At 42.4% G+C, this 18,874-nt stretch overlaps 1 protein-coding gene across 1 annotated transcript in view; it reads right to left on the bottom strand.

Annotated features, from left to right (window-relative positions):
• Positions 1-15,143, bottom strand: part of DGKK (diacylglycerol kinase kappa) — a 116,070-nt gene extending 100,927 nt beyond the window's left edge. Inside the window, exon 1 of the mRNA XM_070502792.1 lies at positions 14,387-15,143. Within this exon, the coding sequence (XP_070358893.1) occupies positions 14,387-15,013 (627 nt within the window). The 5' untranslated portion in view covers positions 15,014-15,143. The remainder of the gene's footprint in view (positions 1-14,386) is intronic.
• Between the last annotated feature and the right edge of the window lie 3,731 nt (positions 15,144-18,874).

The raw sequence follows: 18,874 nt of genomic DNA, 5'->3' as shown, positions 1-18,874 counted from the left end.
GAGTGAGGCACTTGACTTCCACCTACAGGAAAATTGTTGGAATATGTATGTGTATAAATATATATATTACATGATACATATATATATGATGTCTACTTTGTGAAAGGCGTCCCCTTAGACATGGCAGCATCATATAGTGTACAGCCTGCACAACTTTAAGTGGTGATCCTGCCCAGTAGCTATTCTGAAAAAGGTAGAAGTTATCTCTCTCATATAAAGGACAGGTTGTTCCTTCTGACTGGAAACAAGATGGCTGTTAGAGTGTCCTGCTGTCTAAGTAGAGACTCCCTATTCTCTTTGCTGATCAGACCGTTTTCAAGTTCAAGGTGCTGATCTGATCAGAGGCATTGGTGAAATAAGTTAAGGCTTTTCCTGTAACTCGTAGAAAGCTATTTTGGATAAAACTTGGACTGCCCAGAGGACGGCAAAGCTTAGTTGTTGCTTCTTCGTCCTCACAAGAAAGGGGGAATCTTGGACTAGTCATATTGACAGCTATCTCCAAATTCAAGTGCCAGCTACAGGAGAAATTTGACACCAAGATAATGAGTCAGGAGCTTTTCAATTACGGTGAAAAGAATACCATAAATGGATGCAATTCTGATTAACAGTTAGGATTAGTGAAAAGGGTACCAGGTGGGACCTAGTTACATGTTTAACCCTGCTCTCTATATACTATGCTTAAGTATAATATTCTTTAGTGTTGCTATACTTGAGTACTTTAATAAATTTGTGTTTTTTTAAAGAACTGACTAGATAACTCATTGTTCTCATTTTTATCAAAATTCACTGTTTATAGCCAAAGACTCGTAATTCAAGACTGCATGATCAATACAGAGCTGCTACTAATGCGTAGGGTCCCTCTGTGTGAGTTAGAAAAAACTGCAGTCCTCTGGGAGGAGACAAGGCAGCCCTGCCTACCGTCACCTACTGGTAATGCACCTGAATTGCTAAGACCATTTTTGAGGGGTGAATATATTAAAACTTATCTGCATACCTAAAGATGGAAAGTGATGACAGCAAATATCACTGCACATATACAGATGATACCAAAATGAGTTATCATTTGCATATTTCTTATTATTAAAATAAGTTTTAACTCAATTTCTCGTTCAGCCTTTATGATTTTTTTAAATTTTTTTATTATTTTTTTTAAAGATTGGCACCTGGGCTAACAACTGTTGCCAATCTTTTTTTTTTTTTTTAAGGATTGGCACCTGGGCTAACAACTGTTGCCAATCTTTTTTTTTTTTTTTCTGCTTTATCTCCCCAAACCCCCGCTGTACACAGTTGTATATCTTAGTTGCAGGTCTTTCTAGTTGTGGGATGTGGGACGCCGCCTCAACGTAGCCTGACGAGTGGCGCCATGTCCGTGCCCAGGATCCGAACCCTGGGCCGCCGCAGCGGAGCACGCGAACTTAACCACTCGGCCACGGAGCCGGCCCCTATGATATTTTTATAAAGTAGTTCAGCCACCATTTATTGAGTGGCAGGCAGTATATTAGGCCCTATGAGCTTTATCCTTATAGCCCTAATGTGATACGCAAGGTGACAATCTCAGTGTGTCTGGCAAATGAGAAGCACAGGTGTGTATAGGGTGCTATGGGAGCCTAGAGGAAGGACACCTAGCCCAGATAGGATACCAGTGAAGACTTGCTGGAGGAGACTGCTGATCTGAGTCAGCAGCACGTTATTGGCTTCATCTAAGAGACACAAAAGCCAAGTCACAGAAAGATTAAGCAATTTACCCCAGATTGCACAGCTATGTAAAGTGGTATCATGACTAGAACCGACTTGAAGTAACACCCAATCTAAGAAAGAGTCCAAACTCTTGAACCCCTGGCTACAAGATACCATTTGCATTTATTTGAGAAATAAATTTTAATTGAAATAATATTTCATTTGAGAAAGTTCCATACTTGTATGCCTCACAGACACATGCATTAGAATATTAGAAAAATGCAGGCACACCAAAATAACCCAAGTCTGTAGCCTTCTAGGACAGCTAATTAACACCTATACCACAATCTTGGCAACCTTTAGTTCCTCATTTCGCGGTTGCTGTAGCTTCCTGTAGGAAGATGTATTGCCTGAAAATGAGACGTCAGCTCAAACTTCCTCGGATACCAACTTTCAGAGGCCTGAGGCATTCAAATCATTCCCCAAAGTTCTTCAACCACCCAACGCAGCAAACAAAAGCACTGCTAATTAAATGTGTAACTGGCATATATTAGTTTATTATAATAAGCATATATTAGTTTAAAGTCTCATTCACCACTGCTTTGAATTGGTTTTGTCCTGTTTTTATTTGTGCTTAATTGTTCTGTTTTCTATGTGTTTAATTTTGCAGGATACTTCACATCCTTTCTGGATGCAGGCAGAGTGCAAATTCTCAACAAATAATAACAATAGAATAAATTTATGTAGAACTGGCTCCTTTATGTGCAGCATGTACACTTTATAGTACACTGGGGCCCCTTACAAAATCTATATGTATGGTACATTTATGCCCATTTTATAGGTCTTGGAACAATTTTGCTGTTTTAAATTATTACAGAGGCTTACAGTTATATATTAGCTTTTACTACATATTTTTAGATATATCTACAATTTACTTTGTATGGTGTTAGTCAGGAACACAATACCCAATAATAAAAATGTTCCTACAAGCAAAGACAGTGCACATTATGACAACCCACTTTATGAGATAGTGTAGCATATTCCTGGGGTGAGGAGGAGGGAGAGAAGAACTCTCTAGAATGGCCATGTTTCCAGGAGAGTATTATCTACTTTCTGGAATATTTTAGGCCAAATTTTAAACTACGACTTGCTTTTTGTTTTACCATCCAATGTGTTCCTATATCACCAACATCCTTGCTGAGAAGCAAATAATAAACAGGGAGTGCAAACTCACTTTCCTATTAGCTTAAAATAAACAATTGGGAAGGTACATCAGTTACAAACCCATTTTAGCACAGAAGACTAATGAAATATTTCTTGCATTTATGTTAAATATTGGGCTTTTGTTTAAGACTTCATTAAGAAAAACATAAAAAGATTCTACTGCTAAAAGGGTTTTAGAAACACTGGACTAGCTGATCCCCAAAGGACCTTTTCAGGACATTCTATGGGTCTACAATACTGAAGATAAAAGGTTTCACTGGATTCCCATCATAGTTTCTTACTTTTGCTGTAGAAAACCCTGTGATATGAAATAGGAAAAACATCATAGAGAAAGCAGACTGGACTCTTACAAAAGTGGAATGTGGGTCAAAGAAGGCCTAAAACAGTAGAAAAAGGACACTAGATAATGTAATTATTTCTTTCATTTTTAGCTTTAATAGTTTAATTTGGAATTTGGCATACAAATAAATTGAAAGTTAGTTTTTAATTATATGCCCCATCAGCCAACCCTCTGCTTTATCCAATGGTTGCACCTCATCAGTCGGATAATATACACAATTTTGTCAGTTGCCTTCAAAGTTTCGGTAGGACTTTCTTCATCTACTTTATTTTCCACAATATTTCAATCTGTACTCTTTGATTCTTTCAAAGTGGTCTTTTTTCTAACTCCATATACTAGGGCCTCACTCTTCTATCTGTAGGCCCTCGCCTCACCTGCCCAATTCAAGCATATTCTCACTTTTACTTGATACTTTTCACTGTCACTGCTTAATTTGACTCTGGTTTTCTCTAGGTTTGAGAAGGATATATCATTCCCACTTGCCTCAAACAACTTCTTCATTTATTTCCCCTAAATTTCTAATGTCGAAGCAAATTTGCTATCAGGCAGTCCCTGATAACTGAATCTAATCCAGCCCTGAAGACTTGTTGGATAGTGATTTTTGGATAGCAGAAAACTTTATTCCATTATTCTAAATTGGAAAAGTAATAAGGCATTCCCATTCCATCTTAAAAACGCCAACCAATTTCTTCAAATATCACTAAAACACTCTAAAATACCCATGTGACAATTCTCCAAATATGCATTACATTGTAAAGCATTTAAAACACCAATTATCTAATTATTGAACACTTAATGAACTAATTAGCAGATATGTTTATATTATGTGTAGTTCACAATGATGCCATACTATACTGAATACAAACAAACCGGAAAAAAAAATGTTAAAGCTGCCTGAGAATGTCTATCTTTGTTTTCCACCATTAGAAGAAAAGATGGAGAAACTCTTAAAAAGTTTAGTGCTGATGAGGGACGATGGAAAGGCAAAGTAATGCTTTTCCAGGAATTTCTAGAAAGAGGACTCTCCAGTGAGAAGCAATATAATGAGAAAACCATGAAGAGAGCTACTAAATGGGTGCTTTGATTCCATGTGAAACCAAATGCCCTGGAGATTTTGTCACCAAGTTGAGTAAATTAAAGCAAAGGAGAGCGTAGCAATGCCAAAATTATTATTTTAATTAGTCTTAACAGTCAAGCAGAGTAAGGTGATGAAGTGAGAAAGCAACAGCGATATCCAACTTCTGGGTAAGAGAAAAGTTATGTTCTGCTCAAGCCTGGCAGGAGGGAAATTGTCAGAGTAAGCATTAATTGAAGTTAGTGAGAAGGGCACCAATTTGTTAATTTTCTGAAATCAATAATCTTGTTCTGTAGCCTTATTTACTTTCTTATTTACTGTTTATGCTTAGCTGTTTTAATAAAGCTACATCACATTTTCCTTTTAGACTGTAAGGAACATGTACAGTGATGTAAATCAGCCATGAAATAATATGCTCTCTTATAAGTAGAAGATAAAAACAATGACAAACAAACACATAGCAAAGGAGATTGGACTGGTGGTTACCATAGGGAAAGGGGGGGAGGGCAAAAGGGGTGATTAGGTTCACATGTGAGGGGATGGACTATAATTAGTTTTTGGGTGGTGAACATGATGTAATCTACTCAGAATTCGAAATATATTACGATGTACATCTGAAAGCTAAAAAAAATTAAAAATTTTAAAAAAGGTACATAATAAATGCAAATGACACTTATTAAGGGAAAATCAGCAATTAAGGTAATTCTAAAATGGGACGCAAAGACTACTGTTAGAGTTGGGGTTCAGAGGATGGTGCTGTGATGCTGGAGCTGGCTTCAGGAGAGTAGGGACTCAATTGACAGAGCCCGGGGTTAATGAAAACTTTCCTGGTTTCAATTATCTCTACTAATAGCCAAGGAGATTAACAAATTTTACTCAGCGAGTACCTTTCATTTTCAGCCTCAAGCTGTGAAATCCCAGAAGAGAACAAGTAGAGGCATTAGCTGTAGGAGAAGGCAAATGAGTGAACATACGGGATTCTGAATGTTCTTAGTTGAGCCTTGCAAGCACTGCTTCCATTCCCCTCCTATTGCTGGAGGCAAGGACCAGGCTCAGTCCCCATGTCCATTGCCTCTTGTTTCAGAAGGACTTTGCAAAGCTCTGGCTAGGAGCATCACACATATATCTCGGCATCCCACGGTATCATGTGCCTCACCCTGTGCTATGATGGAAACAAGGGGGTGGGGATCCCTGTCCTCAGGGGCTAATATCTCTTTATAAGCTCTTTAAAGCAAAAGGTTTAAACAGCAAATGCCTATAACGCTTTGGAAGATGAAAATCTCTAAGTGCTACAAACAAGGCTGAAGATTCTGATCTTACTCAGTACTGCATTACACTTGCCTTTTAAATTACTAATTCAACCTTAGTTGGATTATATACAGTTTATTAACTCTCTCAATTTTCTACCACATTTGATTAATGAAAGCTGGATGAATTGGATCATCTATCTCCTTATAATTGTTGATAATGTCCTTACACATACGTATTTCTCTTCTGGGTAGGAGGTACCTAGATGAGCATGATTTGGTAACTTTGTGTTAAAGAGACAAAGCCATCAGTACATTTTTGCATGCGGTTAAAGTGAAGAATCTCAGAAATTGAGATTTTCCTTTTGGGAATTTAACAGTGGGAAGAAGGTGGATTTTATTCTGGGTCTCCTTCTCCAAGCCCAAGTCACAAAAGCTAGCTAGACAAATGAGATCCGGATGACGTCCAAGAACTGCAGTTAGTAAAGGCAAGATCAGACTGCCATTTGTATATGGAACATTTGTTTTTGTAGACACAATTATTGTGTCTACATAAAATGTATACTCTCATTGCTTTATGCTGCAAATACCTCCCTGAACAGTTCTATTTCAAGCACATGTTTATCAATCAGATCATAAAAGCGTTTGACTAAACTTTAAGCTAAAATTAACAAGTGTTTCTTAAATACAACGTAGAACAGTACACATGATCAGACCATTAAGTGGGGGAGGTAACTGGGGCAGGGGGAAGCCTGTGACACAACAGCACATTCTCTAAAGCCTTACTATTGGAGACTATAAGCACATATAAGCATATACTCAGAGAAAATAAACGAAAAAATAGATTAAAATATTAACAGTAATTATCTCTTGAGTGGTGGGGTGCTATATAATTTTTATTTACTTTTTGAAAGCTTTCTTGATTTTCTACATTCTCTGAAATTAACATATATGCCTTTATTTTATTAAAGTTTTGTTTAAGAAGTATGCTGAGAGAATTGACTACTTAAGTGAATGCCTCAGTAAAGCATCTGGTAAACAAATAATCACCCCCTGTGTATGTGTTTTGGTAACTGGGTCTCTCATTTACCAGCGTTACTTAAAGGAAGTCTCATCTATGTGATTTTGCCCACCATAGAATCCTCAGTGCTAAACACATGGGACATAGAGCAGGTACTCAATTTAATTTGTAAATACGTAAATGAATTTAAAAATCTGGAAAACATTAATTGAGTCTTATTCTCTCCTTATAAATCTGACTTGCAAATTTTATGAATTTGTAAAAATCAAGCCCTTTATCTGTTTCTGAGAACAGACATTTAAGAGAGCACATAAGACAACCACTGTAAGAACCCCATTATTGGATTGGCTAAGAGTCCTTCTCTGCTAGGTAGGAGTGTGTGGCTAATTTGGAAATTAATTCTAAGAGTGTCACTGCTTTAGAGTTTATCATCAACTCTTGAGTTTCTATAGTATTAGAGGGGAGCAATGATGCAGCTAATCTCCAAATCATTTCTATTTGGTTTGGAAAAGATGTATATAACTTTTCCCCCAGAAGGTTTGCCTTCCTAATTCTGTTTTCTATGGACAGGGTTTGCCTTTCCTGAGTGCACAGCCTGACCGACTGAGGGGGAAGGTAACCACAAATGGGCTGGGGGGCAGAGGGAAGCCAGCCTGGGATTAAACATTTACTACCCTTCAGCCTCAGGTGCTGAATTTAAGGTTCACTGACACTGCACTAGAATGATATTACCTTTTCTTTGTATAATATTTTCTAGTCTTTAGAGTCGGGTGGGTGGAAAGGGTACTTTTTCTTAAAATACAGGCTTTTCTCTCTCTTTTTTGCTCTTTAAAAAAATATCTTTAGGAGAATAAAGTTCAGTGGTTTTGGTGAGATTATGGCCAACTTGCGTTAGGTTAGGGGGATTTCTCTTTTTTTCCTCTTAAAATTCTTTTTTTTTCCTTTTGGATGTGGAGAGGAATAAGGTCTATTGATTTTAGTGAAGTTGAAGGTGCCTCTTATGACGGAAGGATTTTTCTTTAAAGAAATCTCTGGGGAAAAAGATTCCTTGGTTTTGATGGGGTTGGGGGAACGCCTCTCTTTGGGTTTGAAGGATTTCCTTTTTTAAAAAACTAGGTTTGGTGGAGAGGAGTTATAAGGGCCACTGGTTTTAACGAGGTTGGGGAGCCCTCCTCAGGAGGATTTCTCTTTCTTTCTTTTTCTTTAAAATAAATAATTTATTTGGAAGAAATAAGATTGGGAGCATCTTTGCTTGAAAGATTTTCTTTTCCTTTCCTTTTATTAAAAAAAAGAAATACTTGAAGGCTGGAAGATAAATAAAGTCCCTGGGTTTGGGTGAGATTGGGTGCAGCTTCCCTTGAAGAAGCTTTAGAAAGAGATTTTGTGGGTTTTTCTCCTTTTTGTAGTGGGTGGAGTGGGTTGATTATCAGGAATAATATGCATTGTCTTCAATAAGGAATTGCTGCACCTTCCCTGAGGAGAATTTATTCCTAATTAATTATCCCCTATATTTTTCTTCCTCTCTTCCCCCCTCCCTCTCTACTCCCTTCCCTTCCTCCCTCGCTCTCCCTCCACATCTTACTCCTCTTGCCCCTCCTCCTCCTTCTCTCCCTCTCTCTTTCCTTCTTTTTGAATGTCCAGGAACTTTGGTGAGTTTGGGGGCATCTTCCTTCCCTAAAAAGGAGGTTTCTCTTTTATTCGTTTTCTTCCTTCTTCCCCCTCAATTTTTAATGTATTTACTTGTTTTGAGAAAAAATGGGCTTTGTTGAGGCTGGAGATATCTTTCCTCAAGAGGACTTTCTTGGTTTTGTTTCTGTTTCTTTCCTACTTTTTCTATTTATCTTTCCAATTTTTAAATTTCCTATATTGAGAATAAAGCTTTTGAGTTTGCATGAATTCGGGTCACCTCCCATTAGAAGGATTTCATTTTAGTTTTTCTTCCTTAAAAAAATATTTGCCTTTGTTTTTGTTGTATTTTGGCAGAAAAGTTCATGTGTCTTTTCAAGGCTGAAGCACTTCTTGTTGAGAGGATCTGGTTTTCATTTCATTGATATCATCCCCTCCACCAACATACACGCCTTCCCATCATTAATTTTCTATTAAATCTTTAAAAATTCTATTTTGAGAATAAGGTTCGTGTGCTTTGGTGAGGATGGGGCATCTCCCCTTGGAGGAGATTTATTTCCTTTTTTCTTTGCCTGGGAATGAAAAATTCAGGAGATTTGGAAAGATCAGGGACCCTGTCCTGGAATATTTCTTTCTTTTAGTTAAAATATTTGTCTGTAACTAGGGTGGAGGGATTAGTAAGTTTCATTGACTTTGATGATTTTGAAAGTATCTGCCGTTAAAAAGATTTCCTTTTTTGTTTGTTTTTCTCAAAAGGGAAAAAGTTGAAGGGTGAATAAAGGTTATTTTCCTTGGTGAGATTGGAGGTCCTGCCCTTAAAAGGATCTCCCTTTCTTTTAGTTCCTTTTTTAAATTTCTTTTCTTCCTTATTTATTCATTTGTTCATTTGTTTACTTGTGGGAAGGTAGTAAGTTCATTATCTTGAAGTTGGAGTAACGATCACTTTCTTTTACTTATTTTTTTAAATTGAGATGTAATTCACATACCATAAAATTCACCATTTTTAAGTGTACGAATCAGTGTTTTTTAGTGTATTCACAAGGTTGTGCACCCATTACCACTATCTAATTTCAGAACATTTTTATCATGCCCCAAGAAACCCTGTACCCTTTAGCTGTCACCTACACTTCTCCAGCCCCCAACCCCCCAGCCCCTGGCAACCACTAATCTACTTTCTGTCTCTAAGAATTCCTCTATTCTGGACAGTTCATATAATTGGAAGAAATAATGTTAGGGAGCTTTGGTGAGACTGGTGGAATCCTCCTTTGGAAGATTTATTTTTGTCCCCATAATTTTTGCAAGAGATTGGGCATGGGCCATGAGGTGCAAATAAAGTTTATAAATTTTGTGTATTTTTTTAAGGTTAGAAATATTGTTCATCTTGAGATGATTTCTCTTTCTTCTCATTTTAATTTTCCTCTTGGGGATATAAGTTTCATGGGCTTTGGTGAGGGCGAGGAGCACCTCCCCTTAGAATTTCTTCTTTTTCTTAAAGTAATTTTCAGGGGAGGGATAAGTTTCACTATCTGGGGTCACTGCCCCTTTCCTTTTTTAAAATTTTGATCTTGTTTTTCTATTTTGAGAATAAGGTCTGTTTGCTTTGGTGAAGGTGGCGCATCTCCATTTAGGAATGAATGCTTGCTTTCTTTAATCCTTAAAATTATTTTTTGTCCACTGAGGGAATTACAGTTGATGGGCCTTGGAAAATCTGGGCACGTCATCCCTAGCAGAATTTTTTCTTTATTTTATTTTTTCCCCCCACAAAAGGTCTTCTTTGGGAGAGATAGGTTCAGGGTCTTCTTCCTCTTCTCCTTCCTTTCCAGGCTCCTATTCTATGGTGGCCCCTCTGGGAGCATCAGATGCTTTGGGAAAAGTCAGGGCTGATGGAATGTCAGCTTAAAGATTGTTCTTAGACAAATTAGGATCTTATGTATCACAGAAAGCCGTATGTTGGATATTTTTAAAAATTATAATAGATAAATAGTTGTATCCTATTAGGTGTCAAGTTTTATTTTTGCCCTCTCCCATTCTGCTGCCTTCTTCAGGAGAATAAAAGAGTTAACAATGCAGAGGAAAGTATTCTGTAAACTGTAATGTGACAGACTAGCGAAAGGAATTATATAATCCTTATTATGATGCCCCTGAATGGTTTCCTGGCCTCTGTGGATTTTCCCCCTTTCCTTGGAAGCACTTTGGGTAATGGCTCAGCCTTTCCTTTTGGGCTAAAGATCTGCAGAAGCCCCAGTCTGAGATTTTAATAAACACATAAGAATTGTATTCTCAGAAAAGAAAGACCACTGACCAAATATCTCATTATCTTTTCTAGAACATCCTGCAGCAAATGCTCAGGAGCTCTCAGAATATAACAAATAAATCAGATGGTATTATCAAAACCCGGCAAGAAGCGGGGAAAGAACCTAAGAGGAAAGAAAGTAATTTCATCCTGACCTTCAACAGGTTAAACACTTGAATCCACAATTCTGAAGCTGTTTACAGTCACTGCAGATATTCTATTCACTTAGGATAAAAATTTATTACCCCTGAAAGCAACAAGATCATCATTAGTCTGCTGCTGCCGGGACTGCAGGGAATAAGGACACTTTCTAAACCTTTTTTTTTTTTTTTTTGATTGTTAGTAATTTGCTTCTTAATTATGGTTCCAACATCCATTCTGAAAATGGAAAGATGGACTGTATTTCCTTGAGCGCTACATATTCCAGGCTATTTAAATAAGCATTTACTCCTCACTCTGAAACCAATGAGAACATATTTTTATTCATGCACAGCAGCAGTCTCTACAGTGTTGCTGGAAATGGAATGGGCAGATTTCAAGCTTGAACAAGTGTTTATTGAGCAAAAATAGGGAGGGCTGAATTGTGTTAATACAAGTCGGGAAGAGAGACAGTATCTATTTTTGAGGAGCTCAGAAATAGGTAATAGGATAAAGTATTCAGGCAAGAATTATAAGATATCATTTAAGCAAATGCTCGATACTTTGCAAGAAAATGTGCAAAAAAAAAAAAAAAAAACCAAACCAGGAAACTGTTGTGCTAGGCTTTGTGGTGTAATAGTAACTGCTGATCGTTATTAGGAGGTATATACATATGCTTCCCCATTGCAGAAATAAAAGCCACAAAAGTGTATTTCTTCTCAGATTGTCATCAATCACCTGTATGGTGTGATTATAATTTCATAGCTGGTCAAACTCAATGAATAAAAATATAAACTCTTATTTTTCCAACCTTAGTTGAGAGGAGAGAAACATATATGGTCCACTTCATTTAAGCCCCATTTCCCCCAAGAGAGTTATAGCATTGTTAAAGAACCAATCCACACATCCTTACTTACGCTTGCTGCCACCAGGTGGGAGACCACCACTCATTTCCTGGAAATGAAAACATTTTAGAAAGGAAAGAAATAGACAGATTTGGTTCACAGACTATCTTATCCTGGTATCTATTCAGAAGGAAAATGTGAGCCCCGTTTTCTCAGTCTCTACCCTCATGGTTGGCATAGATTTGCAACCAGCAGGTTCTGAAACCCCAAAAGAGCAGACTACACAGCGAAAGACATTGGTTTTTATGCTGCAACACCAGTTAGCAAAATTATCTGGGAGAAACCTGTAGTCACATCCAAACACTTGGTTTTGCTCATTTCATCCTTTGACTTATCAGGCTAGTTTCAAGCTACTGGTACTGACTGTGCCCTGACATGTAGGATTTCATCATACGATGAGAGCTGTGTTTTGTTTTGATCTCTGAAATTGTGTGTGTATATACATGTTTTTTCCCAAGCTTGCCTCCAGGAGGCAGTGTCTGAGAACAATGCCACCCCAGCTAAGATGGCAACCTGTTTGCCTTGAATTTTAAGATGGAAGTCAGCTGGTAGCAGGTGCTGTTTGCCTGAGGAGGATGCAGCAGAGAAGGGTCCTATCACTGAAGATCAGATGTTCCCGTATGCACCAGAGAGCAATTGTATAGCAACACATAGAGTGTTGGAGAAGGGTTAGGCTTCCAGCAATTTGAACATTTACCCAGATGCTTTGCATTCTTCAAAATCCTCTAGAGCCACTGACAGGTTCATCTACGTGGCCCTCTTAAAGGATGGTCAGGGTTCTTAACCCCATTCTACAAGATAACTGACTGAGCAAATGACCAGCTCTACCAAGAGCAGTCAAACCCCTGGGGGTCCTGGTCCCCTGCCAGGACTGTCAAGTGTCTGTGGGTCAGTTGGTCAGCACATCTGAGTGGGCACTACGTAGAAGAAGCTAACCTGATTCCCTTTACCTTTATCCTCCTTATCTGTCTGGAAACAGACGTTTTCCTGTCAAGCTGGTGGGAGATGCTTTCCCACTGTCACAGGGCTCACCTTAGGACCTCCTGGACTCCGGTCAGTCTTCCAGAGGCCAAAGGGGCCATGTAGTTGCTGGCCATCTTGGTACTTAAGTCTTCAAGTGTCAGTTTGTCAGCCATGTTCCTGAAATCTCACTTAAGAAGGCCACAGTTCAGGTGGTCCTTGCTGGCCTCCCTCCCACCAGCGTCATGCAAACTTTTCCAAAAAGACAAGAGCAAGCACCCCGTTAGGGTTAGGGTAACCTCCCATGTCTAGCTGCCCTGCCCTTTCTTTTCTTGAGATCACTGCAGGGAAGGGCCATTGCAGGAAGGGGAGAGATCCACCCCCTGGTGAGAGCGGGGTTGTTGGATTTAAAAAAATTGTGTTAGTCTCAGACTGCCCTATTTTACTTATTTTTAAACCTCCGCACTTTTTTTCCCTGTGAAACTTTTCGCCTTAGCCTTCCTCTTTTTCAGTTGTTTATCATTGCAGTTATTTTGCAAACGCAAGCCTCCCTGCGCATAACTCAGGAAGCAACCAGCGCTTCCATTTCTATTTTGCGATGCCAACCTCTGCTCCCTCCCCTTTACATTCTACAAGTGTGTGGTCCACAGCAGAAGGATTCCAGAATGTCCCTACACCCTACTAGGCAGCAGGATGGACAGGCATTGTTGGTGTAGTGTAATATTTGTTTGTTTCTATCTGTTTTGTTTTGTTTTTCCTGCAGGGGAAGCTAAATACAGGTGTATGTGTGCATCATGATGATTTTCATAGTCTCGTACAACAAAGTTTACGGGAAAGGAAGAGTAGGGGGAGCACAGAGAAAGCAAGAAAGACAGACAGACTCTTGCTGAGGAACGGATGGGGTTTCAGGGGTCCAAGGCAAACACCAAAACCTTCTTCCTCCCCTCTCCCTCCTGGGAGGGTGCCTGAGAATCCTCCACTGTCTTCTCCCTGCTAAGTGCAACGGTTTACGAAGCCATCTCTGAAGACTGGAAGAGATGAGAGTTCCCATTCACACTCTCTCAAATGCCAACTCCTGTTTTCGTTTCTCTAAACCAGGACTCCCGTACCTTTCCAACTGGCTCCGGTGCGGAATGCCAGTCGCCCGCTTGTGACGCGGCCCATTACTGTGTTTGCACCTACCTGCCGGGAAATCCTGCAGATGGATGGAATGGTGGCTTCGACACACGCATGCTCTCCCCCTCCTCCTCGGTGAACCCTGCCCTTCCCCTGCAGTGCGCGTGGGCGCCGCCCATCCCCTCATCCCCACCCGGAGTGTCAGCGCCCAGCAACTGGCAGAGGAGCCGGACACCCCCCTGGAGCGCCGCCAGTCACGCCTCAGCTGAGGACCCCCTCCCCAGTGGCAGGGAGGGGGCCAAGCAGACAGCGGCGGCTCGGCAGCTTGGGCCTCTGCGGCAGTGACCGTGGCTGAGGTGTGTCCCACCGGCCCCACTCAATCCCATCCCTGTGTACCCCGAGCCAGTCCCAAACACCTCTCTAGGTCTGTTGCACTCCCTGGGGGCATCTTCCTCCTCTTTTTCAAGATACAGGCGCTCACCGCACTGTCACTTCCCCCCACGGGGAAAAGTGCTCCGACTCCCACCTGGTGCTGTTACCCCTCTTTCTAGCCCCAAACAGCCCACTCTCGCTTCCACATGTTGCTTCCCGCCTCCCAACTGCTTCCCACTCCCCCAGGCTCCCTCATGCCCGCATCTTTCTGAGCATCTTTGCCAGTCAGTGGCTGCCAAATGGGATGCTAAAGGTACCCAGAGTCCCGCGAGCTTGATAGCCATCCGGCTTCGCCTTGCTTTTCTCCCCTCTGCCCCAGGGTGTCTTTTTACCTTTATGCTGGACAACAGCACCGGCGTTCGGGGCGATGACGAGGTTCCCAGACTCCTCTCTGGAGCGACCACCGGACGTTGCAATAGACCTAGTGCTGGACTCGGCTCCGGACAGGACTCTGGAGCCGGCTCACGGCAGGACTCCGTGGCTGGTTCTGTGGCTGGTTCTGGGGCCGGCTCAGGGGCCGGTTCTATGGCTGGTACTGGGGTCGGCTCTGAGGCCGGTTTTGTGGCTGGTTCTGGGGCCGGTTCTGTGGCTGGTTCCGGAGCTGGTTCTGGGGCCGGTTTGGAGGCCGGTTTCTTGGCTGGTTCTGAGATCAGTTTTGTGTTTAATTCTGTGGCTGGTTCTGGGCTTGGCGCTGGGGCCGGTTGTGTATCTGGTTCTGGGATCGGTTCTGTGTCTAGTTCTGTGGCTGGTTTTGGGGTCGCCTCCGGACAGGGTTCTGGAGCAGGCTCTGGACAGAACTGTGGTGCGGGTTCTGGCGAAGGCGCGTGGAGCAGCGGAGGAGCCTGCGGCGGCGGTGGCTGCGGCGGCGGCCACGGCGGCGGCGGCTCTGGAGACTCCGCGGGCTGCTCTCCATCCTGAGGCGGGGCAGTGCCCTGGGCCGCGGCAGCTCCGCGGTCCATGGCCGCACACCTCCTCAGGTCGGGCAGCCTGCGCCCCAGAGCTCGGAGGGCTAAAGTATTCTCGGGCGCCCCGCCCACTCCAGTTCGACAACCCCTTGCAGGGTGCCAAACTTTCCCCCGCCCCACTCCATGGCTGGCTCGGCTCTGAGGTCTAACCCGGGGGCGCTCAGCGACTCTCAGGGCTGGAACACGCCCCTCGGTGAGCGCACACCTCTTCGTAAGCAGCCACGGGCCCGATGGGCGGGAAGCAGAGGGGCTTGCGAACGCGGACTGGACAGAGCGCTTGATGACCTCCTAACGACGCGCGGGAGGGGAGGGGGGAGACAAAAAGGGGAGGGGGAGTGGAGCAGCGTTGAGGGGGGTGGTTGGAGCCTGGCCGCGTTTAACCCTTTAGTGACGCAAATGCAGGGGAAAAAAAAAAGCCTGAGGCAACTTGAGGGTCTTTGTAATCCCCCTAACCACTCAGCTGTGAGCTGCTGCTTATAACAGCTTCCATCCTGTGTCTGCTCTCTCACCTCAGCAGCAGGTGAGCCTAGCCTCGGACCAACCTCTTGCCCCCCATCTCCAAGCCTCTGTGGGCAAGTAATCTTTTTTTTTTTTCCTAACCCGGGAAAAGAAATTAAGCGGCACGGGGTGTGTGTGTGTGTGTGTGTGATCCTTTAGATTGAAGTAAAATTTACCCTCCCTCTCAGTTTTGCATTTCTGAGCCTTGTCAGATCCGAGCGGTTTGCCGTTGGGTACAGGGTTTGGGGTGCTTCAGAAAGGTGTGTGATGAGGGAGGGCTGGAGCCCTGGCTTTCCGCAGTATGCAGATGTAGCCCAAGCGCAAGGCAAGAGTGCTGGGGAAGCGGCGGCTGCGCTGCGCGCTTCAAAGCCTCAAAGCCGAGGCTGCCCTGGTCTCCGCAGCGATCCGGCCGTCTGTCTGGCTCGCCTTTGCCGTGGGAGACTGCCTTTTGCTTTAGCTGGACTTCACAGGCATCAGCAGGACTTTTTACTGAACTTGTTAATGTGTGTGTATCTCGGATTGGGGGAAATTCGCAGCAACACCCACACCTCTTTCACCTCTTGAAACCTCCGAAGCACTTTGACGTTAGGGTTGGAAGATTCTCTTGCGAAAGAACGGCGGGTCCCTGCTGCAGCACCCTTCCACCACACAGGGAGACTTTAGAAGCTGTCTAGATTATTAGTCACGTACGCATACATACAAACCATCACCTCAGTCAGACCTAGACTTTAGACGCCCATATACTGCAAAATTGCAATTGAAAATTGAGAAGACCACCCTTTAAGCCGCTGTTGTGTGGGGGATGCCGGAAGGAGTACCTCTAAACCTAATTTGAAATATGACGAGTGAATTTATCTCTGATAGACATAATGCTGCAGTTGTGGATGGCAGCCCTTCTTCTGCAGCCCCTCCTCTCGCCCTCTCCTCCCAGACCATATCCTCCACTAATCTCTCTTCTTTTGCCAACTGACACTGACCCACCTGGATTTTTCTAGAACCTACAGCATTTTTCCGTTCCCTACACCACGTCCCAGCAGTTAATAATACCGCAGAAGACAGTCTCACCTAGCTCCCTCCAAAGACCAGAATCTCTGATGAAATCTGCATTTCCCAGATCCTCACTGCAGCGTCACAGCCTAAGCCCACCCTTCTGGAGAAGCATTACGCTGCTTGGCAGCTACCAAGCTAGTGTGGCAACCATCCCTAACCTCTGGAGCTGGGGAAGCCCAGGGGACTTGAGCACTGTCTATCAAGTCCCTCACTGATGGCGGGCCTCCTTCCTGTAAAATCCACACGAAAGGCTCATGGTCTTCACCCTCCTTGGGCTTTCTCTCCTCTCTCCTGTCCCACACTCAAGCAGCCAAGCTGCGTTTAACCCTAAAAGTTTAGGACTCAAACATCCAGATGCCAGATCTGACCAGCCAGTATGCCTACACTTGGAGCTCACTTCTCAGGCTTTCAGACTTTGGTGAACTCTGTCCTTAGAAGGGACCGATATCTCACATTTAAATCTTGTTTTCACTAAACCCTGGCATATTGTTAGAAGGGCTGAAGGCAGAGGAGTGACTGAGTAGGCTGGCCTCTTGGGTTAGAGAGCGATGAGGTGGCATCTGGCATAAGCCAGGTGTTGTCGAGCATGACACCACCAGGGGACAACTTGGAGCTATTGCTTTATATATGTTCGTTGATACTCTTGTCTATAATTCTATACTTAATCACAAGGAGTCCAAAATTTATGATGTAAACTCTTGCTGCAAGGTCAGTTTGAGGTTGAATGCTAGAATAGTTGTTTGTGCTGGCTTTTGCTTCGTTAGGGTGGGTTACTAAAGATATACTGCCTGTATTGTATTATGGTTAATTTAATTAAAAATTTCTCAGCACATCACAACCTGCCTTATTGCCTTATGTTGTAGCAAGGTTTTATTTTTCTTTTTAGTCTCTCCTCAGCCCAGCCTCGAATACAATGCTTTACATGAGACCATGGGACAGTGGTGGGGGGTGTTGGAGAATGGTTAGAATGGATTGGTTGGTGCCTGACTTAGGAGGCACATTTGCTGTATCTTATCTACACCTTCCTCTCCCCCATAGTCTGCTGGTCTTTTAACAGAGAAAGCTTTACTTAGATGCTTGCGTATTTTCCTCAAAACCTAACCTGGGGCTGAGGCCATAGTAAGGATTCTGGAAATGTCTGTTAAATGGATGATTCATTGCAGGTTACGGGTTAAGGTGTCTTTTTTTACTGCATTGCTTTTTAACAGTATTTGATATTTCAGATGATTGATGATCTCCAAAGAGGCTCTTTTCTAGTTGAACAATACTGATATACAAGCCAAGAGCTACATGAGAATAAGAAGGACAACCATCTCCACAGAGGCTTGAGGGGACATGGTTCTGGGTGTCTCAGGGCAGACATGGTTCTTAACCTGGAACTTTTGAGCATGTTATAGAAGTTACCCAATTGGGCTGTATGAAGGATTAATCATACAGTGGGCTCATATCTTTGAGTACGCAATGTGCTGCCTCACTCCACCCGCAGCATTTATCCTGATTCCATCCAAAATAAAATCCATTCAAGCTAGCATGGAGATCTTTTGATTCCAGGCATGCCAGGAGTTCTGGAGACGCAGAGGAGAGAACCTGAGAAGTGTAGCAAAATTAAAGCTTTTATTCCTCCTTTTTTAAAAAAAAAAATTCTTTTCATTGTTGAATGAGAGTGACATTGCAGAGCTAGAGGGGAAGCCCTTTTTTCCTTGACCAACAGCATCAATTTTCTTAAACCCTTCCTTTTAGAACAATTTAAGGAAGAAATAGGTGTTTTCCTGAGTCTTAGCAGCTGCCGATCTCTCACACTCCTGCCACCTCAGGATTGTGCAAAGCCAAAATTGCAACCTTTATAATACTCTACTAAATAAAATAAAGAGTTGAGATGAAGAACAACATTTATGGAGAAGGTAAAGTATTCAGAGAATTAATTTAAATGGAATTAACATGTAAACCTGTTATCTGTCACTTGCTCTAGTCTCCTAGGATTTAACTGATACAAGATTGAGAGTTAGAAAGTTAATATCTTGCATTCATACAATGCTTTTTGATTTTTAAAGTACTTTCACATATCTCACTTGAGCCTCACCACAGATGTGTGAGGCAAAACAAGTCTGGACTTCCATCCCACGTCCCCGCCCCCTAACCTTTTACAGAGGAGACAACACAAGTCCAGTGAGATTAAGTGATATGTCTAGGTCACAGAGGTAATTAGTGGTGGAATAGACATTTAGAATTTGTGTCACTTAACTCCCAGCTGAGGGACACGAGAGCGTAGTACTGAGTTGGAGGTTGTGAGACAGCGGCTGTGTAAAT

This window comes from Equus asinus, chromosome X, assembly GCF_041296235.1.
Source record: "Equus asinus isolate D_3611 breed Donkey chromosome X, EquAss-T2T_v2, whole genome shotgun sequence".
NCBI lineage: Eukaryota > Metazoa > Chordata > Mammalia > Perissodactyla > Equidae > Equus > Equus asinus.
This window is presented reverse-complemented; position numbering and strand designations above follow the sequence as displayed.